Genomic DNA, 27,920 nt, shown 5'->3' on the forward strand with positions numbered 1-27,920 from the left:
AAGTTAAAGGTTGGTGACAAAGAAGACGTATCTATGGCAATCTGCCGTATGGGACACATTAATGAGAAACGCGTAAAACACTCATTAAACATGGAGCTATCTCGGCCTTTGATTTTCAATCATTTGGCACGTGTGAATCATGTCTCATCGGTAAGATGACTCGAATTTCCTTCAAAGGTGTTGGAATGCGCGGCTGCGACCTATTAGGACCCATACACACGGATGTATGTGGACCTATGTCAATCACCGCACGAGAAGGCTATAGGTATTTCATCACTTTCACGGACGATTTAAGTAGATATGGATATGTCTACTTAATGAAGCACAAAAGTGAATCCTTTGAGAAATTCAAGGAATACCGAGAATAGGGTGCGAGAACCTATTAGGTAGGAAGATTAAAACACTACGTTCGGATCGTGGTGGCGAGTATCTTTCTCACGAGTTTGATCAACACCTAAAGGACGGTGGGATTGCCCTACAGTTAACTCCACCTGGAACACCTCGGTTGAATGGTGTGTCCGAACGGAGAAATCGAACACTACTTGATATGGTTCGATCCATGATGAGTCACACCGTGTTGCTCGACTCGTTATGGGGTTATGCTCTTTTGTCGGCCGCTCTAATACTTAATCAAGTCCGTCTAAAGTGTTGACAAGACTCCATATGAACTATGGAAGGGAACGGTCCCTAACTTGTCCTTTATACGGGTTTGGGGCTGCGAGGCTTATGTCAAATGGAGACACGAGGATAAGCTCGGCCCGCGATCGGTCAAGACATACTTTATAGGTTATCCTAAAGGAACACTTGGTCATTACTTCTATTCGCCAACCGAACAACGTGTTTTTGTTGCGGCTAGTGCGACATTCTTAGAGAAGGAATTTCTCGAGAATGCAAAGAGTGATAGAACCTTCGACTGTCGGAGATTCCGAACCAATCACCGAGCATCTATTGGAGGAACCTGTTCCTTCAATCCCGGCTGCGGTTAACATTCCTGAGGAACCTAGGAGGTCGGGAAGAGTCTCTATTCCTCCAGACAGATACATTGGTATGGTCGAGGAACATGACATAGATGACGTTCTACTCTTAACAAGTAGTGAACCCGCAACCTATAAAGGTGCCATGACTAGTTCCGACTCAAAGCTATGGCTTGAGGCCATGAAATCCGAGATGGACTCTATGTATGAGAACAACGTATGGGATCTTGTTGACTTACCTGCTAAGGTTCGTCCCCTTCAATGCAAATGGCTTTACAAGATAAAGCATTCTGTGGAAGGTCAACAAGATATCTATAAAGCACGACTAGTTGCTAAAGGTTTCACCCAAGTGCCAGGTTTGCACTACGATGAAATTTTTGCACCCGTAGTCATGCTGCGTTCCATTCGGATTATCTTTGCGATCGCCGCGTTTCATGACTATGAAATTTGGCAAATGGATGTGAAAACCGCCTTCTTAAACGGCTTTTTGGAGGAAGAGTTGTACATGGTACAACCCGAAGGTTTCATCGATCCACAACATCCTAAGAAAGTATGCAAACTTAAGCGTTCCATTTATGGACTTAAACAAGCATCTCGGAGTTGGAATCATCGCTTCGACCAAGTGATTAAAGAAAATGGATTTACTCGATCGGTCGAGGAACCATGTTTATATATCAAGTCGAGTGGGAGCAAGATTGTTTTCCAAATATTGTATGTTGACGACATACTCCTGATTGGGAATGACATACCTCTCTTAACTTCGGTGAAAGTATGGTTGAAAAACCATTTCCAGATGAAAGATCTGGGAGAGGCACAAAGAATTCTAGGCATCCGTATCTATCGAGATAGATCACGACGGATGTTATCTCTCAGTCAGGAGTCTTACATAGACAAAGTCCTAGAGAGATTCAGCATGACTAACTCCAAGAAGAGGTTTCTTCCTATGGCTCCAGGGGTGCATTTGAGCAAATCTCAGGCACCAGAGACACCGGAAGAGAAAGAGCGCATGACACGGATTCCTTATGCTTCGGCTATAGGATCAATCATGTATGCCATGATATGCACACGTCCGGACGTGGCATATGCATTGAGTATGACAAGTCGATTCCAACAGCATCCAGGTGAATCACATTGGCTGGCTGTCAAGAACATTCTTAAGTACCTACGGAGGACTAAAGATTGGGCATTGACTTATGGAGGCGAACAAAAGCTATGCGCAACGATTCTGAGATGCTAGCTTCCAAACGGATCGTGATGACTCGAAATCTCGATGCCTGGATTCGTTTTTACTCTTAATGGCGCTATGATCATTTGGAAGAGTTCGAAACAAACTGTTACAAGAGATTCTACGACCGAGTCCGAGTACTATGCGCGCGTCACGAAGCTACAAAGGAAGCGATATGGATGCGTCAATTCTTACATGGGCTATCTGTAGTGCCTAGTTCGAATGACCCGATCACCATCTATTGCGACAATAGTGGTGCCATCTTCCAAGCTAAGGAGCCAAAGTCTAGCAACAAGTCTAGACATGTACAACGGAAGGCTCATCTAATCCGGGATTACGTGGAGCAAAAGGAAGTAGTGATAGAAAAGATTGCTCTGAGATGATAACATATGAGATCCTCTCACTAAACCATTACGACAAGATAAGCATGAAGGGCATGTTAATTCCATGGGAATTAAACGTGTTCCTAAGTTGTAGTACTCTTTTATGGATTAGATTCATTCTCGTTTGTACTCTATACGACATCATCGTTTTGATATTTATATATTTTGTTTTTCATGTGGAATTGTACGACAATTTTTGAACACCACAAAGTGAACTGAACGAACATTATATTTTTCAGTCCTTAATTGCCCACATGAGCTGATAACTCTGGCAATTATTTTGTGACGTTGGTTGATGGTGGGTTCAACGAGCCATAAGTCAACCAGTTGACTGACCAATCACAGAGGCGATTTATACGGATATTTCGTAGGACACAATTGTGACATCGACGTGGAGTCCTAAATGTTTTATAACATTCGGTGCCCGGTCGTGGATAGGACTTCCATGGTGATCCTAAGAGTCGATTCTTTTGACTATCGACTATCTCTTGAGACTAAGGCAGATTTTGGGTGACTTTGGTTTCTTTCTCACGGTCATCCGTAACAGGGGGCCAAGTAGATTTTTTCTGGGTCATTTCATGCTGTGCTTAGATCGGAAGGAGTTCGAGTTGAAGGAAATATTCAGCCTTTATCAGGTACTCGATATTTCTCAGGGCCACTCGAGGAGCTGTAACTGAAATGCATGGCCATGCTCGGATACGGATTCGTTTTATCAGTTAAGTTACTCTCTAGTCGGGGAAACCACTCTAGATACAGATCGATTGTAAAATACGACCTTTGCGGATCCGGATCTGCAAATTGTTTTACATTGAGTGGGAGAAATTTTAAATGAATATGAGAATCGGTTATCGCACGTACACTTGTACGGACAAGTGGGAGTTTGTTGGAGCTCGTGTCCTCCAGTTAGTGCGGATAACGTCATTGCACATACACTTGTACGGACAAGTGGGAGCTTGTTGGGGTTTGTGTCCTTAACAGTTAGTGCAAGGACTTATAAACCTCTAAAAGGATCAAAGGGCATACTTTTGGTATTATTATCAGTTGATCCACGTTTATCAATAACGGTTGGCTTGCTAGATAAGTTTGACGTTATTGTCATACAGATGGCGGTGATCAACTGGTCCCTAAAAGTCACACCTATAGGATACGTTTGAGAGATGTGACGGTATGAAAATACAGTCATGTAGATGCCAAATTTGACTAACCAGTTAGTCTGAGTTATTTGACTAATATTTAGTCAAAATGTGATGTTGAGATATGTTATTTAATACGGATTAAATAATAATGGGCTAAGGCGAATTAACCAGTTAATTCGTAAATTAAATATAAACGATTATATTTAATTAATGTATATTGAATAAATTATACAATATCGTCTTTGTCGGACATGTATTAATACTTCAACTAACCCGTGTTATTAGTTGATGTTTTAATAGCCGATAACCGATGATGATTTATAATACAAACCGCGTCATATACATTTTAGCGAGTGGGGTTGGTTCAATCGGATCACGAGTTAAATGAGGAGAAAGTGGAAAGCCCACTCCCTCCTCTCATGACCCGCGGACCGAGGAAACAAAAGGAGAGGCTCCCTCTCCTTTTGACCTAGCGATTTTCATTTACAGAAAAACTAGGGTTTTGGAGATTAAGCTTTCTCTGAAACCGAGATCTCACATCTCGAGAAAAACTCACATCAAGTTCTCCCAATATTGCAAGGCAATCGGAGAACACGTTCTAGCACAAGGGCATTTCTCGGACGGTCTTGGGTGCAACAATTAGGAGGGAATCTCTGTTGATTTCTGTTCTTTACGCCGTGCATCAAAGGACCCGAGGTTGATTCTTTATCTTTGTCGTTTCATTATTGTATTTCGTTTATGACCATATTTCACATGTTAAATTTACGTTATAGTCCTAAATTTAAAGGGTCTTATACGGATATTACCCCTCATAGAAAGCTCTACACCATTTTTCATAATTTCTCCCCATTAGATTGGCAGCAGCTTCAGGGCTGATGGCATGCAATCTGTCAACATTTTCCTTAAATTCATTCGGGGTTGTGCTTTTTGCAATTTTCCAAAAGTGCATCCTATACTCTTGTCCTCCACCAAAAACCTCTGTAAAATTCATATACACATGTCTTGCACACACTCTTTGTTCAGCTTGTGGCCACATTTCAGCAACTGCTTTCAATAGGCCTTTTTGTTGATTGGACATTACAGTGTAACCAGCGCCATCAGATGTCTGCAGATCTTCAACTAATAATTGTAGAAACCAGCTCCAAGACTCAGTATTCTCCACATCGGCTACGGCCCATGCAATTGGAAACATCTGGTTGTTCCCATCTCTCCCTACGGCCACTAACAATTGTCCCCCATATGGGCCATTAAGCCAACATCCATCTATAGAAATAAATGGTCTACAACCAGCAAGAAAACCCTCCCTAAGTGCCGCAAAACATATATACATTCTATGAAAAACGTTGGCATTCAATTGAAACTTGATAGTATTATTGTGATCAGACCGATAAATTTCAGCAGCATAAGAGTTGAGCATACCGTACTGCTCTTTATATTCCCCAACAATTAAATTAAGGGCACATTTTTTAGCTCTGAAAGCCATATGCACTGACACTTTGAGCCCATGTTCATTCCATATCGAATCAGTTATCTCCTGAAGCTTCATATAAGGATTTGATTTGAACTTACTTAAATAATATCTCGCAATCCATTTATACGTAAATTTCTTTACTTTATTCTTTCTTCCACAAGAATGAACGCCATGGTAGGTCTTCACTTCAAAACGCCGCTTAGTTTTCGGAATTGAAGCCCATATTTTCCACTCACAATTATCTTCTTTACATCTAACACCCACCTTGTTTTTATGATTTTTTGTATACCTAACATCCACACCATTCCTAGCACAATAATCAATAATTTCCCATCCTAAATTCTACAGCATTTTCAAATTTTTGTTCCACGGAGAATGTAGTGTCAATCCAGTCAAGGCTATTGACTTTTGCTTTTTGAGATTTAGTATCCTGCCTAGTACAAGCTGGTGTAGTCAAATACCCATATTCATCTTCATCCGATGACGCTGTAGGACTATGTACGTCAAATTCATCATCATAATCACTGTCTATATCATATCTTACATTATCCTTTTGAAGTTGTTCACCCAACCTTTCAAGTTCATGTTGAGATTCTTTTTCAAGCATTTCATTCTTCTTGTGCTTAGTTCTAGCATCAATTATCTCATAATCATCTATGCCACTAGCCCACTACCATTCTCGTCATAATCAATCTCATTTAGAGGCACCTCATGTGACACAATAGGTTCATTCACAACATTTAAACCAACCCCTAAACCGGTATCTTCTCCATAATTCTCGCTCATTTGGGCCCTATTTAGCAAGTCGGTGAAAGACATGTTCATTTCCATCTCACTCAAACTAAAGTCATTCATCTTCTCTAACAGGTGAAAATAAACCAAATAAAGTCACTCTTAATTGCAATCACTAATCACCGGTTCAGAGAAGAAGAAAATTGTAAGGGTATGCTTCAATCCATATGTATAAACAACAAGTGAGTTTAACACAATTAATTAAAATTATTCCACATCATCTAGTCATACAGTATGGTATATAGCATTGTATGCATATGAAAATAGTCAATTAAGCAACAACAATATGAAAATTGTCCTCAAATTAGTAGTAAAATCATGTTAATTTACAATTACAACAATCTAAATCAAACATTCATTGTCATAATAAAATTAGAATCATACACTACCATAAACTAGGATAAAACAATTTAAAGATGAGAATTAGCATCATATCAATACTTTGCAATGATCAAGAATGGATTTTTTGGCTCAAAATTGCAGTAGCCCTAGTTGTTGCTTTGATGGGGAAGATGAAGGGTTTTTTTTTTTAGGAGGTTTTGTGGTTTGCCTTTCAATTGTCAGAATCAGAATAGATTAAAAACAAAGGATGTGGGTTTTAGTTTTTAATTTCAGTGAACTTAGCATTCTTCACATAACAGTAAGTTAACGGTGTTAATTGAATGCCTTAACTGTAAAATTTAAACGTTTAGGTCCTTAACTGGAAAAAATTGCAAAGTTCGGGTCCTTGTCTTACCCTTAACTCATTCATTTAACCACATCATTGGAAAGGTTTTCATCCTATTATTATCCACTTGAATGATTTTTTTTTTGTTCTTAATGTATTTTTTTTTTGGTAACTAGTTAATTATTGCTCATGGTTCAATGTGACTCTGAATTTGATACATGATTTCATGATAATTTTATCAAATTTTATTATGGATTTATTATCAAATTTTATTATGGATTGTGACCATTTTTATTTGTAAACTTTTTTATATTGTACATAAATATCTTATTACCTTGGATATCATTTTTAGTTCAAAGTGAAGAATGATATTACGAGAAACTAATCATAAGACTGTCTGTCTATGAAGAGAAGTACCTTCACATTAATCACACATATTTGAATCAACTGGTCATCTCACATGGACATATTTGACCCATCTTAAATGAAAATTTGCTTTTTTGAAGAGATTAATGTTAAAAATTGAATATCAAAGACAAATTAAATTATAAGAACAATACATCTTTAATTTACCTACATACTCCCTCCGATCCAGAAAAATGGTAACATAAGGAAAAATGGGTTATTTAAGAAAAGATGGAAAAGTGAGGGGTAAAGTTGGAAGTTTCGAATGAGGCCACCAGAATAATGTATTGTGTAATTAAACATTGATTGAGTGGGTGAGTGAGTCAATTTGATGGCAAACATGTAAATAGGTAGTGGGGTATAAAGATAACTTAGTCTTTTTTTGGCCAAATAAGGTATGTTACCATTGGTGTGAATCATCCGTTTTAGGTAAGTGTTACCATTTGTCTGGTGTTAGATGTTGAGTATACACGAATGGAATTGACAATAGTAAAACCACACTGAATCGACTTCGTTTTCCTAATAGAACAATTCGACCCTTATTTGTGCCTAGGCTAATCCGAATTTCTTATTGAGATAAGATGGTGTCCCTCTCATTTTGGGCACAAACCAAAGATCAGAGAAATAATTCAGAAGTATTGTGTGTAGATTGTTATGTGTTCTATGATACAAAAGATGAGATTATTTTTCCGTGTCTTTCATCTTCACATTTCCCATGTCTATTTATATATAGATATGAAGGGGAAAAGGGGAGAATGTATTTCTGAAGAGTTGTTACTCTTCATAAATTCAACCAGATTCAACCTCGTCATAGTTTATTCGAACGAAATTTTTACCGTAATTCCATAATAATTATGCAAGCGTATACTCCGTACTTCCCGAACTCACATTATATTAATTAGAAATTACCCATCTATGAACCAAACTTAATTACGCTAAAATAAACCGGTAATTACACTTAAATCACCGACATCTGAATCGGGGGAGTAGAAGTGAATAAATTGCTGGACAAATTTGAATATGAAAGAAGATATAATAGCTGCAATTGAAGACCAACTAAGAATCGCGATTAAACTTCAATAATTTTAATTAAAAATGATCAACTTGAAAACCTAGCCTTCATCTCTCTCCCTCTTCTCTCTAAAAAACCTAGCCTTCATCCGGGGCTTACATCGATAATCAATCAATGGTAAGTCCCAAAACTTCTTTTTTCAATCAATAATATGCATGCTTATCATCTAGTCAATAAACGTTTTTGGGAGAATCGTTTTCCAGTCCTTCATTTCGGAGGGTTTCCAGTTAATCCTGGGTTTAGTTTCTTTCGTAATATAGATAAGAGTAATTCGTTGATAGTTCATCGCACATTACTTCAATGGATACAAGTTATCTATCAACGATCTTCAAAACCAGTAAGAGATATTTTTCCTTTTACAATTTAGCATACAAAGGATCCTCTCATCAAAAGATATCTTTTGAAGATAGCAATACGAGATCGATCAGATCATGGTTTGAGATCCCTAATTTACAAGAAAATTAATTTTCTTTGGTTTCTAATAGATTCGTTTTAGATTACAAATATCTTTTGTAATTGCCGTATGACATTTTATTAATGAATTATTTGTCTATTTAAAAAAAAAATCAACTTGGTAAACATTAAAAAATAATACATGTGTAGTGCTGAGAACTATGTTGAGAGTGGGGATCCTCTGTCCCATTTGGTGTGTCACTCCAATCACCTTCTAACACATCAACAAATTAATATAATTATTGCAATATTTTATTTTGCAACAAGTGATGTGTCAAAAGGTAAGTGGAGTGGCACACACAATGGGACATAAAAGTGGGACAGAGGATCCTTACTGCTATGGAGATTCAACCGTTGAACATGTAAATTAATTGTTTTTCTAACATCAAGACTTTAATTTGTTACTCTTTTTTCTCTTTCAATTTTTAATTTGTAAAATACATGTCTTCGCTTCCCACCTACCAACATGCACACAAACAGATCATACAAGTCTACAAGCCAAGTTTATAAAATAATTTCACATTACAAACGAATTTTAATATGTTAAATCACTCAATAACCTTAATTACTCGGAAACTAGTAATTTGTTGAATATCCTATCTCTTATATATTAAGAGAATAAAAATTCTCAAAAGTTTTCCGTCCAAAAAGAATCTCGCTATATAATGAAACAAGTTTTTCTTTCATTAATGTATAATCTTTTAAAGATCCCGCGCAAATGCGCGGTTTTGTAGATAGGTAAATTAGAGAAAATAATAATTATATTAATAGTATTCAACTCTGGTAGACATTTAATTGTAAAATTTAAATTAGTATAGTAATGTTTTGTATTAAAAAGTAGAAAAGAGTAGTTTCAACACTTTTAATCCACTAAATGCGTAATATAACCGTTAAGTAATTATTGTAGTCATCAAGTTTAGTTTTAAAAATAATAACTAGGTTTGTGACCCGTGAAATTCACGGGTTTATCTGTTTTAGTTTTGATATTTTTATCGTATTGTTAATATTTGTTTGAGCGATTAGTTGTTGATCCATTTAAAAATATACAGTCTTGAAATACATAGAAATTAGTTAGTTAATACCTTATTTCTTTGACAACTTTGGTTTTTTTTTTTTTTTTTTTTTTTTTAAATCGAATCCTGCAAGTGACAATGTGGTAGCTACTAATTTTGAGAAACTTGACAACGGAGCAATGACAAAGATGACTCATTATATATACGTATGTTTTACTCCGCAATATAATAAAGTGAGTTTTTTAAATATTAAAAGTTGAAACCATCCGTATATAATAAATTCCGTATGGAAAAATATTCAATAACGCCTTATAAGGTTGTAAACTCAATACCTCAGTATAGTCATCTCCAAATTATTTCCAGACCTCTCCATCAACTCTCCCATAGAAATATCTTTGAAGTCCTATCACCACGTGCATGCTTCAATTATTATTTACATCCGAAAAATATTTTGTATATCGATAGAAAAATATTAGATACGATTCAACGGTATGGTCGGTATCTACTCCATATATTACGAATTAAATTTCATTTCAATTGCTCAATAATCTAAAAAACTATATTCCCTAAATCTGAATTCCAAAAGGTTCATAAAATTTTTTAAGTTCCTTATTACTATTTCAAGAATTTGATCCATCTCTTGTTATACTTATGTCCACGATCCTATATAAAAAAAATATTATTAAAGACTATAAAATAATCTCTTCCGATTTTGAAAAAAAAAATACATAAACTTAGAATTTAGAAACCATACTATTTAATATTTATCTGAAAGTTCACTTTCGATTCCTTTTAGTGTGCTTCCTTTTAGTACATGCCTTGATAATAGTTCATATGAAATGAAAAAGAAAAATATATGTTAGAGATGATTATACTCATGAATACAAAAATACAAATTTAAATAGGTTGATCGGGAAAGTATAATAGTAAAATTACACAACAATATACGCTTAATAACAAATTTAAAGAAATATTATAAGATCTCCATTTTGAGATCAACGATCATCTTATAATGGTTAAAAAAGCTTAAACTACTTAAAAAAGTAAAGTAATTTTATAGAAAAACAATCAAAAGGTGGGAGTTGGAGAAAACTTAAATTGGAAGAGGAAATCACATAATTAAAATGATTAATTATTGTCAAAATGGTTAAAAAAGTAAATTGTGAAATTTTAAAGATTTTTCATTCAATTATTTATACTTATTTATTTACCATTAATTATGAGATTAGGTTTTTTTTAGGAAACTATGAGAGTAAGTTTATGTATTATTCCCGTTTTGACAAAAAAAAAACACATAAACTTAAAAACATACGAAGTAGAATTTACCAATCATACTATTAATGTTTACCCGAAGGTTCACTTTCGCTTCCTTTTATTACATGCCTTGATAATAGTTCATATAAAATGAAAAAGAAAAATATATGTTAGAGCTGATTATATTCGTGAATAAAAAAATACGAATTCAAATAGGTTGATCGGGAAAGTATAATAGTAAAATTACACCACAATATATGTTTAATAACAAAATTAAAAGAAATATTATAAGACTTCTATTTTGAGATCAACAATCATCCATTACTTATCAGTTTCTATCTTACGTTTTTTTACCTTTAATTTTACCTCAGTTTCGTGCCTTTTGTATTACTTCTCTCTTCTGATTACCCACGTGATGGTTTGTCTTATCTGCATTCACATACGTTTCATGGTGCTTTAAAGTTATATAAAAAATACATTGACCAAAAGATAAAACATCAACTTGGCAAAAACATGGCAAACAAATCAAAATATTGTCACATGTAAATCACTTAAATTAAACCAACTGCAAAACATGAATTCAAATATAAAGCAAACGATTCATAAAACCAACAACATAACAAATTAAAATATACTTTATTGGACACAACAACAACAACAACAACAACAACAACAACAACAACAACAACAACAACAACAACAACAACAACAACAACAACAACAACAACAACAACAACAACAACAACAACAACAACAACAACAACAACAACAACAACAACAACAACAACAACAACAACAACAACAACAACAACAACAACAACAACAACAACAACAACAACAACAACAACAACAACAACAACAACAACAACAACAACAACAACAACAACAACAACAACAACAACAACAACAACAACAACAACAACAACAACAACAACAACAACAACAACAACAACAACCATACTCGGTAATACTCAATATCATCAAATAAATAAATTAAACCATAAAATACAATCCATAACTTAGAAACTCATGACAAATGGGCATTTAAATAAATAAAGTGAATAGAAACTATTATAGGTATTGTAGGTTTTATAGACATTACACAACCATAGATTCCCATATTTTAATTTAATTTTTAATTTATTTTGTGGTATTATTAAATTAGATAATTGATTGCTGAGGAACTCAAGAGATGAATTAAATAGGAAAAAATGTTAATGAAAATTATGGTTGTTGAGTCATATAAGGAGTTTTAATAAGATTATTAACATATTATATTACAAAAATTAATTAAATAGGAAAAACTTTTAATTAATTTGGTTTGTGTTAAGTATTATGAAGAGTTTTAATCAATTTATTACCATGTTTAATTAAAAAAAAAATTAAATAGGAAAATGTTAACAATGGTGGGTGTTCAGTAATATGAAGAGGTTTAATTAATTTATTAACAGGTTTTATTAAAAAAAAATTAATAACAATGAATTAAATAGGAAAATGTTAATAATGGTGAGTGTTTAGTAATATGAAGAGGGTTAATTAATTCCTTAACATGTTCTATTACAAAATTTTCAATTAAAATTTGAATTTGAATTATAAATTATGAAATTTATTAATACGAGTATGTTTTATTACAAAAATTTCAATTAAAATGTCAATATTAGTTATAAATTATGAGCTTTGTTGTAAATTTGTAAGGGTTATATAAATTTTGGAAGACAATATATTTAATATATAAAATTAATTTAAGAATAATGATAATATCTTTTCATATAATATAAGTGAATTAAATTAATTTATAGATAAATGATTTAAATTAATGTCATGTAATAATAAATTGATAATCCATGTCACATTAATTCGCCATGTCACATTAAATTTTAACTAGGTGGCTTTTTGGATCTTACGTGTCTTTGTCTAGGTGGCGTTTATTTATTATTTTAGGGTAGCATTTTAATTATATTTTATAGATAGTAAAATATTGCTTTCACATCATACTTATAATCAGTACAATTTTATTTATATAACAAAATAAGAATATTCTATTAATATGTTTAATCAAATTGAAAAATATTATCCCTTTTAAATGGGCTAGAATTATATATTTATTACTTCGTATATGAAACTAAAAAATATGGCCAATTTTAGATATGACATAATGAAGCCCAATTATAGAGTAATTTTCATTTAGGCGGGAAAATATTGGAGATCTCATATTCTTTAAGTATAAGGGGATCTTTTAATCATTATATAATCTTTTCTAAACTAATATAAATCTAAAAATTATAAATTCCTAAATTTTTTATTAGTGTTATTATTATATATTAGAATGACTTAACACGTAATTACTCCGTATAAAAAAGAACTATAAAGTTATATTATTAGTTTCATAAAAAAAAAATAATTCAATAAAATTATTTGATAAAATGTATAAATTGAAATCATTAATTTTGTGGTAAAAAATATAATACACATTTCATGACTTCACTCGATTCTCTTGATTAATTTTCAAGTGCAATTTTTTTCTCATCTCATCTCACTTTAACTAAAAGAATACTAAGTCTTACTCCAAGTACTCCTCAACTATTTTAGGAAGGAGTTGAGCTCTATTAACGGTCAATTTGTCATTATTCTGTAAAAGTTGGGTCTTACATCTGATTTATGTGATCTTATTATTATATCATGTATTAGTCTACCTATGAAACATGATTGCAGTACAACAAATCGCTACTCCGTAATTAAAAGCATTTCGTATAGGTCGTTTTGTAATAATATATTTAATCTAAATTTTATAAATACGGAGTATGAAAATCCATATATTCCCCGCTAAATGTTTTACGTAATTTTAATTGACAATATCTATGAAGATATTCACATAGAGTTTTACCTTCTAATACTATAAACTTACGAATATATATACATATATTCTTCCACTTTTACTTAATATCTCTTATCCATAGTGTGTAACTATTTAAATTCGCTTTAAATTGTATCGTCTTTATTTGCTAAGCTCTCTAACATCCCGATCTAAAAAAATCGTGCATTTATATGCGCGGGATTTACACTAGTTAGTTATTACTTGTATTTAGAGATGTTATTGTAGTTAAGAGTTTTGAGTTTGTTAGTCTAGACTCAAGAGTATTTAGATTTGGAAGTTTTGTTTTGAGAAATTTCCACCACCACATTGAACACATAATTTGATTATACCTCCTTTTTTTGTTGCATTACGTCTCACTTGTGATGGATATATCCGTCACAAATTTGTGACGGGTCAAGTATCACTCACATGAATAGATAAGACAAAAAGTAGAATGCATGGGAAATCACAAATGATTTGTCTTTATCCTCCCATATGAATTTTATTTGACCCGTCACAAGCTTGTAACGGATATCGGCCGTCACAAATGAGAATTTGTGTTTTTGTGATCGTGTTTATGAGCACCGGAGACCTTAGTCATCTCGGGAGCCCCATCAATTTAAATCAATATTCATTTTAATAAATAAATTATCACTCGGCCTTCTAACTCGCCGGTTGAGTGCAAATATTCCCCTACAAGATTACGTCCTGACTCGCCGATTGAGTGTAAATATTCCCCTTCAAGATTACGTGTTCAAGTCTTAGCCCTCATTATTTATCTCAAGATCCTCCACTGTTTGTGAGAGTAAAATATTTTCGATTTTACGACAAACTTGGTAAATACAACTTTAAAGTCACGTAACAAAGCAAGTAAATTTATTTTCTTTACCACATATATACTTGGGAGAATGAATAGGTTAAATCATATCTTTGATCATCGACCTAATTAAAAACATTTCGTTTAACACTAGCAAATAATAAAAGAAGGTGCAAGTGGTATGTATAGTTGTGTAAGTACTAAGTATTAATTTAAGAGTAAATTAACAACCGCTAGTCTTGCTTGTGACGGGCTAATCCCGTCACAAGTTTGTGACCTCTCACAAAAGGGGAGGAGGGGATAAGGTGGGGCATCCCCCATGTGTTTCCCACTCACCTCTTAATGTGTATTTTGTGAGAGGAAATGATATCCGTCACAAGTTTGTGACGGATATCGCCGTCACAAATGAGAATTTGTGAATTAACAATTACACTCTTTTATAAACCACTTTTCTAAAATAACTCCCTTATGAATTTTTTTTAATAATTTACTCCCATAAAATGTTCTCAGGTTAAAAATCGCACCCATTTGCACTTTCAGGTGAAAAATCTTTTTTTATGACGGTTTTGCCCCTGTGTAAATTCATATCTTCTTCCCCATTTGTAAAACATGTGTTTTGGACTTTGGCACCATTCATCAACACCACCATCTTCATCTTTAATGGCGAGCTAGGAATCGGAACCGAGTCAGCCATCCACCTCCAACGACTCGCCTCTCCGTCATCTCCACCGCCAATTCGCAACAACCCAGGTTATCACCACAAAAGAAGGTGAAAAAGCCCACTAAAGATGAACATTACCATGTATTGTAACACCAATTTCAACATTAAAATAAAATAATTACAAATACTAAAGTAGTAATTAATACTTCATTAATCAATCAACAATCCGGGTCAAAATCCTAATAAAAAAACGATAAAATATACATAATGAAAACGAATTATAACACTAATTTAAAAAAAAAACAAAGAAATTAACTCTAACAAGGAGGAAGCGCGTGATAATTGATGAAGGATCTTCCATTGTTGTGATCAAGATCCATAGTATGCTTCAATTTATGAAAACATTTGAGAAAACTCCGAACCCGAATACGAACCCAATTGCAATCACTGCTAGTATCACACATATGCATAACATGCTGGAAAACAACACATCTTGTAAAAAAAAAATTGAGTTCTTTTTCTGGTTTTTTTTATGAGATCTGAATTATATGAAATTGGTATGGAATTGGGTGAGAGTTGTTGAGCGAATATGGAGTATAAAAGGAGAATTAGTAAATAGAAGTAGTAATTGTAGAAAGTTAGGGGTTGATGGTTTAGGTATGAAGAATTGAAGAGTATAAGAGAGAGAAAGCTCAAGTAAGGAAAAGCACGGAGAAGGGCAATTTCGTAATAAATTTAGCTTTTAAAATAGAAAATTTGAATTTTGACGGAATATGTCGTCGGAATGTGAAAATGGATGCAATTTTTAGCCTAAGAACATTTTATAGGAGTAAATTATTAAAAAGTTTTCATAAGAGAGTTATTTAGAAAAGTGGTTATAAAAAAAAGTAATTGTTAATTTACTCTTAATTAAATGATTATTCAAACATCCGTTATTTCTGACCTTTTAGAATAGACCAAGGATATTTGATAAACAAGGCCCACAAAGTCAACACCATATGGTCATTGATCCACTCTAAGATCTAACAGCTACTGTCTAAATAATAATATTATTAATTTCTGATTATTGTGCTAATCCATTTATTCACCTTTTATATATATATATATATATATATATATATATATATATCAAGGACTGATTGAAGCAATTTGGTATAAATTTAATGAATTAAAAAAGTCTCTAGTTAACCACTCTTTTTCCATGACCAAGCCTCCTTCAGTTGAATAATAACATATACTTAAATATTTTTATTAAATGAGTTGCTAAACATGTGCTGGCTCATCTGAAGTCTATGCATTCGCTATCAACTATTTGTTGTGCACTTTGATTCCTCTTTATATAGTTGTCCTCCAAAAAAGGTAGTTCATAAAAGTTTCATCTAAACTTTACATTAATACATTAGGTTAACTTAATTCACAATTGTGGATATACAGTAGTCAGTAGTTATCTTATATATTAGCTAGCCGCTTCGGATCGAGTAGCTAGTAAGCAATCGATCGATGACGATGGAGGCAGATTTTAGCAGTTCCTCAATCAGCAATAATGATCAAGTAATAATCATTTTCATATATATATATATATATATATATATATATATATATATATATATATATATATAACATGCTTGCTTATATATATGTTCATAATTTGGTTTCATGCTTATATAATTCTCTTTTCATTGTAATTATTTGTGGTATAGGAGGAGCTACTTAAATTAGCAAAAGTCAAGATGGATGAGGTTAGAGAAGAAAATCAAAGGTTGAAGAAGTTATTAGCTCAAATTGTCAAGGAATATCATTCCTTAGAAAAGCGAATTTCATTAATAAATCAATCTAAAGGCTCACCCAAGATCGAAAATTCAACCGAGAATCACCAGAGTGATGATGAAGAAAAACAAGATAAGGATTTAGTTTCCCTTAGTTTAGGGAGTTGGAGTTCAGAAAAGAAACATGATAACAATAATAAACAAGTTAGTAATAATAATAATAATAACAATAATAATAATAATAATAATAATAATAATAATAATAATAATAATAATAATAATAATAATAATAATAATAATAATAATAATAGTTTGGAAAAGAAAAGAAAGGTGGAGGAAGGACTTGAGCTAGGTCTTGATTGTAGGTTTGAGCAATACTCTTGTAGAGATGTGGCTACTAATTCAACAATGGATACTGTGAACGATGTGAAGAAGGAAGAAGAAAACATCGCGACATGGCCACCAGCTAGTAGAGATGTCAAGGCAAAAGAGAGCGTAAATAATAATGGTAGGGAGCAGAGAGATGAAGAAAGCTTGCATCAACCACAAGTTAAGAAAACTAGGGTTTGCATTAGATCAAGATGTGACTCCCCTACGGTTAGTATATAATCTTATTAACTTCTCGAATAGCATTCACCATTAAACTTAGCTACACAAAATTAACTACTGTAAGAAAACTTCAATATAATTGTTCCTTAATGAGACTAGTCATTGGATCGAAATTTGTGGTTATTAAATACATGCACAGATGAATGTTCCATTATATAATACCGGAATATGTTTTAATTAAACGTACATACAGGTTCATGATGGTTGTCAATGGCGTAAGTATGGACAGAAAATTGCAAAAGGAAACCCATGCCCTCGAGCATACTATCGTTGCACTGTTTCTTCAAATTGTCCAGTTAGAAAACAGGTAACATGCATCTTCATCCAATTTTCAAAAAAATATGGAATTCTAGTATTTAATATCTAATTACTTGATTCTTAACTTCAACTCTGTTGCTTATCTAGTATTCTAGTATGTTTATAGGATCATGTGTTAATGTTCCTTATCTTTACGATTCCAAGCTAGCATTCTTATTTGTGTAGTTGTAAAATCAAGATTCAAAACCCATACGAATCAGCGTAACGCTGAAATATAAGCTGCTAATTTTTTCCGGATATATAGTTTTGTTACCACTCTCTCACACGTACTCCGTAGAATATGGACCATATACGTAACCCATAATTCCAGTACCATCCAATGACATCCTATCATCATCCAAATTAGTTTAGATAACAAAAAGTCATACTTGATTATATATATTAATCAATCAATCAATCAATACTATATATTAATTCCAGAAATCAGGGGACTTCAATGTAATTAAAGAAAGTAATACAAATTAATTATACTATATAGTTTTAAATCACTAGCACCGTGTGATGGACCCGATTAAGGGATCTCAATGCAAATATTATATAGTTTGGGTTAAAATTAAATTATATAGAAGCTTGATAATTTTCCTAAACATTTGTAAGAGACTAAAACATGGTCGATTTCCTTAAAATAAAATAATTAACTAAGATGTTCAATTTCAAGGAGAGTAAAAGAAAGAAGATGCTTTGTAATTTTCCTAAATATTTATAGAAGACTAGAAGATGGTCAATTTCCTTAAAATAAAATAATTAATTAGTATAAACATGCACACTTATGGTATTAATTATTATCATCATGAAATTACATATTAAATTTAAAATCTATGCAATTTTATTAAACTTTTTTTATTTAACATACAAATATATAATATATAATATAAGTAGGTTATAAATAATTCAAGTTAGATTCCATAATATATAATATTGCATAATTCTTTCGATTTGATTTAATGAATATATGTAATATATTTATATAAATATATAATCCTCTTAAAATTGCATGCCTAAGTAGTAAAAGTAATTTCGTCAGTTAAGAAAAAAATTGTAGTAATATTGGATATAGTTATATGATAGTAATCACTCATTTGAATAGTAAAAGTAACAATATTATCAGCGAGATCAGTGAAAGTGGTAGAAAGAATAACAGGTTTAGTGAAATAATCAATATTAATGCAGAAATAGTGAAAGTAACAATAATTACGGCGGGAATAGTGAAATTATCAATATTAATGCGGCAATAGTGATAGTAACAATAATTACGGCGGGGTAGTGAAAGTAAAAATGATTACGGACAAGTAGTGAAATGTTATTACTATTGTTTCATTAATAAGAGTAAAATATTAATAGCGGGAGTAGTGAATTTGTCTCAAAATTTATTTCATCGTAATTTTAGGATATGTCATAGAAAAATATATTTGTGATAAATTTATGAGTTATGCAACTTTAAGTAATTTTATTTAATGAAAAAAAAATTTAATGGTATGTAGAGGTAGCCCGGGCAAAGCCGGGCACCAATACTAGTATAGCTATAAATTTGTATGAAACAAATAACTCTGACATAATAAGCATTAACTTCAAATAACCATTCAATTTTGTTTTCTTTTAATTTAAAGTATACTCACTGTCACTATGATTTGTATGTTCGTATGAAATTACCCAAGTAATAATTCCTTGCGACTAGTAAGTGCATAAAATGTTATACAATTATCATCTACCTCCCTCCTCAATGAAAACCCAAAAACTTCCCCACCCGCCTTTCCCATCTTTACCCCAAAACCTTCTTCCGGTAAAAAATCCCCAGAACCATCCATCACCTTACCACAACATGTGATTAACTCCATCGTTGCCCAATGGCAAAACACCTCGATAATCAAATTAACTGGGAAGTCTCTCGACTCCGGTCATCTTGCTTCAAGCATCAAAACCCTCTGGAATTGTAAGGGAAAAATTCACCTCATCGGGCTTGGCAAGGGATTTTATTCGTGTAAAATTGATTCTAAGCCGGATCTTATAAACATCAAAGAGAACGGACCGTGGTTCCTCCAAGGTCACTACCTCCATGTACAGCCGTGGGTTCCTAATTTCCAACCATCGACGGCGTCGATTACCTCAATTCCCACATGGATCATCCTGTCGGAGCTTCCAATCGAGTACCACAGACCCGACATCCTCAAGGCCATTGGTAACTCTATTGGGAATTTTATTAAGTATGATCCCAATGGGATGAACCGGAATAATGCGCGCTTTGCCAGGATCTCAGTCCACCTCGATCAGTCGAAACCGGCACCTACTAAAGTTTGGTTGGGTTCTTTCTGCCAAGAAATCAAATTGGCTGACAAACAAATTTTTTGTGTTACCTGCCATGGGTTCTGTAACGGGGTGTGCACCCCTACTTCCTCTCCTGTCAATACTACTGTGGTCCCCCCTGCATCTGATGTTACTAAACAAAACATGCCCATTGACAATGCTAGCAATGTGAAAAAAGCTTCCTCCTTTGACTCTTGGACCATGGTCCCTTTTAAGGATACTTGTAAGCCTACTTTTCCCCCTTCTACTTTTTCTGCTGTGACTAAAATATCACCCTTTACCCATTCTTGTGTTACCCTGTGCTCTGAACCTTGTCCCATCCCTCTCTCAAAAATCAACTTTAACTTTGACCAATTTCTTAGTTTACCTCCCCTTTTCCCTTTCCCCCACCATTCCTTTACCTCCCCACATTTTTCCTCTCTCCTGACAAAACACAGAACAGACCACCCTCCCAATTTTCAACCCCCCTTCTCAATGACGTCACTCCCATCGTACTCCCAAACACCCCCAAACCCGGAACCAGAACCGACCCATGCCCAGAAAAACATGATACTTCTCAAAATATCCATCCCGTCCTCCTATGTCCCACCAACTCTCCTCTTCCATCCTCCTCCTCTGACCCGAACCCCTCTAACCGTGATTCTCTACCACCAAGATGCAACCCCCGTAGAATTTTACCAACCCCCGCCTCTCACTCTTCCAAAAGCCCCCATAAACGAAACAACATTCACCCTAGAACGTCGCCTCGTCTTGCCTCAAGTAACCGTACCCAGTCTTCGAGCCATTCTGGCAAACCCGTACAAACCCCCCTAGCCTGTCCAAACCTTTGCCGCATCAATACCCGTCTGCTCTCGGGTTGCCTAGAGCCCGTCACCTCCCAGACATCTCCGACCTCTCTGCTCTGCCGCCGGTGCTCCTGTGCCTCCTGAAGTGGTTCCTCAAAACTTGGCACTGCCTTCATCCCTCCCTCACTATCCCACCCGAACTCCAGTTCATGATGGACCCTATTCCCATCTTGCCTTAATTAAGGAGGGTCTATCTATTGAGCTCAACATCCAAGAAAGTAATTGTAGCAAGCTTCACAAACTCAATAGTGAACTTCAGAACACTATCTCCGGTGGTGAAACTGAGCATTCAAATCAGTTGGAAGCGAGCCTTGAATCTCAACCACAGGGAACTATCCCTGATTCTGACCGAGACCAGTCCTCTGCCAACCTATGCACACCTAGACCATGGGCCAGACGCAGTAGAGGCAGAGGACAGGCCGAGAGCACCAGCGAGCTAACTATCTCCCCCCTCGCTCTGACATCATGAACATCCTCTATTGGAATTGCCGCGGTATTGCTAGACCCTCCTTCCGCACCCACTTCTCTTACCTCATCAACGCCCATAAGCCCTCCATTGTGATCCTTTCTAAAACCCGAGTGAGCTCACCCAACTCTCTGTCCATCGTGCGTAGGCTGCCTTTTGATTCGGTTGAGGTGTTGGACCCGGTGGGATTTACGGGTGGTATCATCATTCTCTGGAATGGCGAGAAGGCTGCGGTTACCCTCATTAACAAAGGCGAGCATCCAATCAACGTGGTGGTTCAGGTACCCTCGACCAACTTTAATTTTTTACTTACTGCTGTGTATGCTAGTCCTAAATTCCGTCTGAGACGCAATCTTTGGACTGATCTCACCAACCTTTCTGCCTCTGTCTACCTCCCGTGGGCGTGTATGGGGGACTTTAACGAAGTCTGTTGTAGTTCTGAGAAGCTCGGGGGTCGCGGTGTAAACTTAATAGAGTCAATCTCTTTAACTTCACTATGGATTCTTGTAACCTTATTGACATTGGGTTCTCTGGACCGAAATTTACCTGGACCAATAGGCGTCGTATTAATCCCATTCTCGAACGACTTGACCGGGTTTGGCTTAACCAACCGTGGCTTGACCAGTACCCTAACTCCCACAACCTCCACTTGACTAGACTGTCTTCGGACCATTGCCCCATCATCCTTAATACCTCCCTCACCCCTCCCCCTTCGTTGGAAAGATCCTTTAAGTTTGAGAATTTTTGGATGTGTGACCCTTCTTTCCTCCCCCTTGTCTCTCTCACCTGGCCCTCTTTACCCGAGAGTGTCCCTACCAAACTCTATAACCTTAGCCTTTCATTGATAGACTGGGCGGCCTTGACCTTTGGTACCCTTCCTAAAAAGAAAAGGGAGCTTAACTCCCGTTTGCTTGGTGTCCAGAAAGAGCTATGCACCCACCCAAATTCTGACTTCCTTTTTAACCTCAATGACTCTCTCACCCGGGACCTTGACCGTGTCCTTGACTTCGAGTACCTTTACTGGAAGGATAGAGCCCACCTTAACTGGCTCACCGATGGGGACCGTAATACCTCATTTTTCCAAAAATCTGTCACCCTACGTAGGAGCTTTAACTGCATCCTCTCCTTGACCAATGAGGTTGGCTTGGTTATCTCGGGCCATGCCGCTCTTAACTCCCACATCACCAACTTCTTCACTACCCTTTACACCACCGGCAAAGACCGTGTCCATCTTCTCCCCCCTCCCGTCTATCGCCACCTTAACCCCTCTCCTATCACTTCTTTCTCCATTCCTTGTATTGATGAGATTCGTCTTGCCCTTTTTTCCCTCGGTTCCAACAAGGCCCCGGGCCCTGACGGATTCAACGCTGGCTTTTACAAAAGATGCTGGCATATTATCAAGTCCGGCATCACTCTGTTTATCCAACAGATCTTTCTCACCAAACTTGTCCCGACTACTATCAATAGAACCTACATTTCCCTCATCCCAAAAATTCTCTCCCTCCAAACCATCTCCAACTTTCGTCCCATTAGTCTCTGTAACACTACTTATAAGATCGTCACAAAAATCATTGTCAACCGCCTCAAACCTCACATGCATAAAATCATCTCCCCTAACCAAGGCAGCTCTATCCCCGGAAGAGGAACTGACACCAACTACATTATCGCCTTTGAGATTCTCCACTCGATGCACTCCTCCAAAAGCAGTCTAGGCTGGTTTGTTCTCAAACTTAACCTGGAAAAGGCCTTTGATTGACTCGAGTGGGATTTTATCAGAACTTGCCTTCTTTCTGTCAACATTGATTCGGATACCATTGCCCTCATTATGAGCTGTATTTCCTCCTCCTCTGCCTATGTCAATCTGAACGGCTCCTCTCTGGATAGTTTCTTTCCCTCCCGGGGAATCATGCAGGGAGATCCCCTGTCTCCCTACCTTTTCATCATCTGTATGGAAGCTCTTTCTAACCTTATTCATCAATCCTGTTGTGACAACGAGTGGACCCCCTTCCCTCTCGGGAAAGGTGGCGCCTCTTTCTCTCATCTCCTCTTCGCTGATGACATCCTCGTGTTTGGGAGAACTTTGAACCAAAACCTTTGTGCCCTCCAAGACACCATCCTCTCGTTTTGTTCTAACTCCGGCCAGAAGATTAACTGCCTCAAAAGCAAGATAATCTTTTCTAAGAATACTCCCCTCCCTGAGATAAAGCTCTTTGAGAACACCCTTGGCATCAAAAGAACTAGTAACCTTGGTACTTACTTAGATTTTCCCCTTATGGGAAAGAAATCTAAAAGATCCGATCTTGTCTTTATTGTCAACAACATCCAAGCTAAGCTTGCTAGCTGGAAATCCCGTTACCTCTCTAGAGCTGGACGTATTTGCCTTATCAAATCTACCATTAATGCCACCCCCTCTCATGCTATGCAATCCGCCTCTCCTCTTCCATTCTTCACGACATTGATAAGATTACCAGGAGCTTTCTGTGGTCAAGCGATACTGCTAACAAGTTCCATCTTGCCAATTGGGACATCGTCACCCTTCCTTTGTCTTTGGGTGGCCTTGACATCAAAGCCTCTAAATCACTTAATGACGCTATTTCCACTAAACTAAGCTGGAAACTCCTTCTTAACAAATCCTCTTTCTGCGCCAAATCTATCCATAGTAAATACTTGTCCCCCTCCCCCCGTTACTTCTCCTATGGCTCTCACATTTGGAGAAATATTGGAATCGGGTGGGCCACCCTCAAAAACCATCTTTCCTGGTCCATTGGAGATGGCTCCTCCATCTGCCTTTGGGAGGATGACTGGCTTAGCCTTGGCACTCTGAGGAGTACGATCTCGGGCCCTCTTACTCTTCCCTCTTCTTCGGCCAGTGTCAGCTCTATCATCTCTGACGGTGGATGGTCCCTGGATTTTCTTGACTTTGACCTTCCGAACGATATCCGACTCAAGATCCTCTCCCAACCTATCCCCTCCTCTCCTCGCCCCGACATTCTTACCACTTCTCTCGCCCCTAGAGGCACGTTCTCCATCAGTGATGCCTACCGCTTCCTCTCTGCTCCCGCCCATCTCCTTCCCCCTTTTTCTACGGACATGACGTGGCTTTGGGACCTCCCTACTCTGCCTAGGATCAAAGTCTTCCTTTGGCTCGTTTGGTGGGACAAGCTCCCTCACAGAGCCTCCCTCTTTTCGAGAAATATCCTTCTCTGCCAGTCCTGCACCCTCTGTCTCAACCCCTCCCTTCCCGAGTCCTCCCTCCACGCCCTTCGCGATTGCAGCTTTGCCTCTAGTGTCTGGGCCCGTCTGGAGTCCAACCACTCTTTTTTTACCTCTGACCTTAAACGTTGGATTTTCGACAACTGTACCTCCAGCCGCCTCAACTGGAACACCCGTTTCTCCTTCTTTATCTGGCGCATCTGGCTTAGGCGTTGTGATATGATTTTCACACAACACACTCCCTTGCCCCTTGGTTCCTTCTGTGACTCTGTCTCCTCCCACGCCCCAGCCTGGATCTCTGCCCTTGACCGTACCCCTACCCTTTCTGCCATTTCCTCTAATGCCTTCTGCTATCCTGTTAGATGGGCCCTCCCGCCTCGTGTCTGGCTAAAAACCAATGTCGAAGCGGCTATTTCCCCCTCCTCCTCCTTTGCTAGCCTGGGGTGTATTACTAGAGATTGGACTGGTTCGTGGGTTTTGGGTTGGTCTTCCCGCCTGGTTTCCTCTAACCCGTTCCTTTGCGAACTCCTTGCCATTCGGGATGGGATTACTCGGTCTATTGGTCTAGGTACTAGAGTCTTGATCGCTTCTGATTGCTTGGATGTTGTTTCTTCTATTTTAGGGGATGCTATCCCTTGTGGCCCATGTACTAACATTATTCTTGAGTGTAGGGCTCTTTTACAGGACTCACCCCAGTTGAAGCTGGGTTTTGAGAGGAGATTGGCTAACCGTGTCGCTGATGCTATCGCTCGCTTCTCCCTTTCAGACTCTAGTCCTTCCGCGGGTTGTTTTGAGTGGGACTGCGTTCCCTATTTTCTATCAGAACTTTGTATTTCTGATTTCATTTTGGCATTTACGCCGCTATCCCCCGACCCGCCCCCATGATGTGTTGAACTCTCTTGGTTCTTTGTTTATTTAATGTACTTTCCTTCCAAAAAAATATATATATATATATATATATATAATACTAACATTATACATCTCACATTCATGATGCTAGGTACAAAGATGCCCTCAAGACATGTCTATACTGATCACAACCTATGAAGGCACCCACAATCACCCGCTGCCGCTCTCGGCCACTGCAATGGCATCCGCCACCTCAGCCGCAGCCGCCATGCTCAAGACAGGTTCACTAACCTCACAAAAATCAACCTTACCAACTACTTCATCTTATGGACTTCATGCCTCAAACTTAATCACCACTTTTAATAACAACCCTTCTATGATCACAGCTGCTTCTCATAATTCACACCCTACCGTTACCCTAGATCTTACCACAGCAAATCCCGATTTCTCCCCCTTTAATTGGCCATTTCCCTCAAATTCATCTAATTCCAATTCCTCAAGAAACTCCTCCAGCTTCCTTAATTTCTCTTCTTCGCCTTCGTCTTTTCCTTCCTTAGACTTTAGCTCCAATGCACCTAGTAACCCTAGTAGGGCTAATAATGGCTATATGAATAATTATGATACCCTATTTCCTAATAATACTAATAATGATATCTCTAAAAGTATTTACCAAAGCCTTAATTCTCATCACCAAGCATTGAATGTGACGATTGCGGCCGCAGCAACTAAGGCAATTGCGTCAAACCCGAATTTTCAGTCGGTTTTGGAAGCTGCCATTTCGTCTTATGTTGGAAATAGTAGGACCAGTAATAATAGTAATAATAATACTGATCACAAGAAATCTTCATTGTTATTTCCTTGGAGTAGTAGCACTTCTCAATCATCGAAAAGTGGGAGTTTGAGCTTGTGTCCTAATCCATCGTCATCGTCCTTAAAGAGCAATGCTAATGGAACAGTTGATACAAGGGATAATAGTACGTGATCAAGGGATACTATATATATGTCAAATGCATATGACTAATTTGTAATTTTAGAATTCATTTTTTGCTTCTGAATGGATTTGATATTTTTTGTCATATAGAAAAATTGTAACTAGCGAAATGTGATATTCATGATTAAAAATTTCAAAATTTTGGATAGTCTAAGTGAAGAGTTAGGAACGATAAACACCTAAGAAGGGGAGGGGGTGAATTAAGTGTACCTTTAAAAATTTTCTCCTTGGTTAAAATTTAACACAAGTAAGAGCTATTGAGTACTATCTTGAGAAACTTAATGGATTATAAGTACACAAGAGATATAGGAGGTCTATGCAACAGTATGGATATACACTACTACAAAAAAGGCCAAGGAAACCGGTTAAAAAAGCCATAAGAGACCAGTTTATAACCGGTCTCTCGCTCATAGATGTCTTAGCCTAAGAGACCGGTTATTTAAACCGGTTTCTTTGATACAATCAAAGAAACCGGTTATCACCAAACACTGGTTTCTTTGATCACTAGATAGGAAACCAGTTAATGGCCAAAACCGATTTCTTTGATATAATCTTTTAAACCAGTTTTGCACTAAAACGGGTCTCTTGGATAATATCTTTGAAACTAGTTTTGTACTAAAATCGGTCTCATATATTTTATTAAAAAAAAAAAAATAGAATTCAAAAAACTTAAAGACCTACATAATATTTATCAAAATTATAATCACTAAAATATTATAATTATTAAATTACATAATCACTATTTGTTGGAATATGTGTCCTCCGACAATAATGCGATCACAACTGTCGATCATGATGATCACATGTTTAAATCTCATTTTAAGAATACATGTGGGATGTAATATTTTACAGTCAACTGGTCCACACATATCGGTAATGATTGGCTGACTACAGTTTGACATTACTGTCGTGCGACGGTGGTGATCAATTGATCCCCTTAGGTCATACATAAAGTGTGACACTCTTAATTGATTATTTAATTGATCGTATGTACGATACGGGTTAATTAAATTGCTTAAAATTGACGGACGATTTTGTGAGTATTATTGACGTATCTTATTGTAATTCGATTAAATAAGATACGGTCTGAGTAATCAAATTGTTTTATTACTTAGATAAAATTATTGTTTATGAAACAATTGAAACTGAATGAATAATTTATTATAAATACAAGACGTTGTGATTTATAATTGATAAACCGTTTTGGTACAAGTAATTATGAATTACTAAGTCGATTTTGTACATGACGTATTTTTATTAATACGTTGATTTTTAATATGTTAAAAATACATGACAATTTCACATGACTAGTAACATGTGACAATTGACAAATGACAAATAAAAAATGGACCTCCCATTTTATGTAAGTGCCGAAAAATGGAGGG

General features: G+C 36.1%; 2 protein-coding genes across 2 annotated transcripts; one reads left to right on the top strand and one right to left on the bottom strand.

Annotated features, from left to right (window-relative positions):
- Positions 1-4,520: 4,520 nt before the first annotated feature.
- On the bottom strand, positions 4,521-5,264 carry LOC141618779 (uncharacterized). Its single transcript, XM_074435856.1, has one exon. It carries the CDS (start codon positions 5,262-5,264, stop codon positions 4,521-4,523), a length of 744 nt encoding a protein of 247 aa, XP_074291957.1.
- An 11,419-nt stretch (positions 5,265-16,683) lies between these two features.
- LOC141618780 (WRKY transcription factor 72A-like) lies at positions 16,684-26,526 on the top strand. Its single transcript, XM_074435857.1, has 5 exons — positions 16,684-16,728; positions 16,878-17,174; positions 17,262-17,540; positions 17,746-17,859; positions 25,696-26,526. The coding sequence occupies exons 1-5, from the start codon at positions 16,684-16,686 to the stop codon at positions 26,524-26,526; spliced, it is 1,566 nt and encodes a 521-aa protein (XP_074291958.1).
- The last annotated feature ends 1,394 nt before the right edge of the window (positions 26,527-27,920 follow it).

The sequence above is a fragment of the Silene latifolia genome, chromosome X, assembly GCF_048544455.1.
Source record: "Silene latifolia isolate original U9 population chromosome X, ASM4854445v1, whole genome shotgun sequence".
Taxonomy (NCBI): Eukaryota; Viridiplantae; Streptophyta; class Magnoliopsida; order Caryophyllales; family Caryophyllaceae; genus Silene; species Silene latifolia.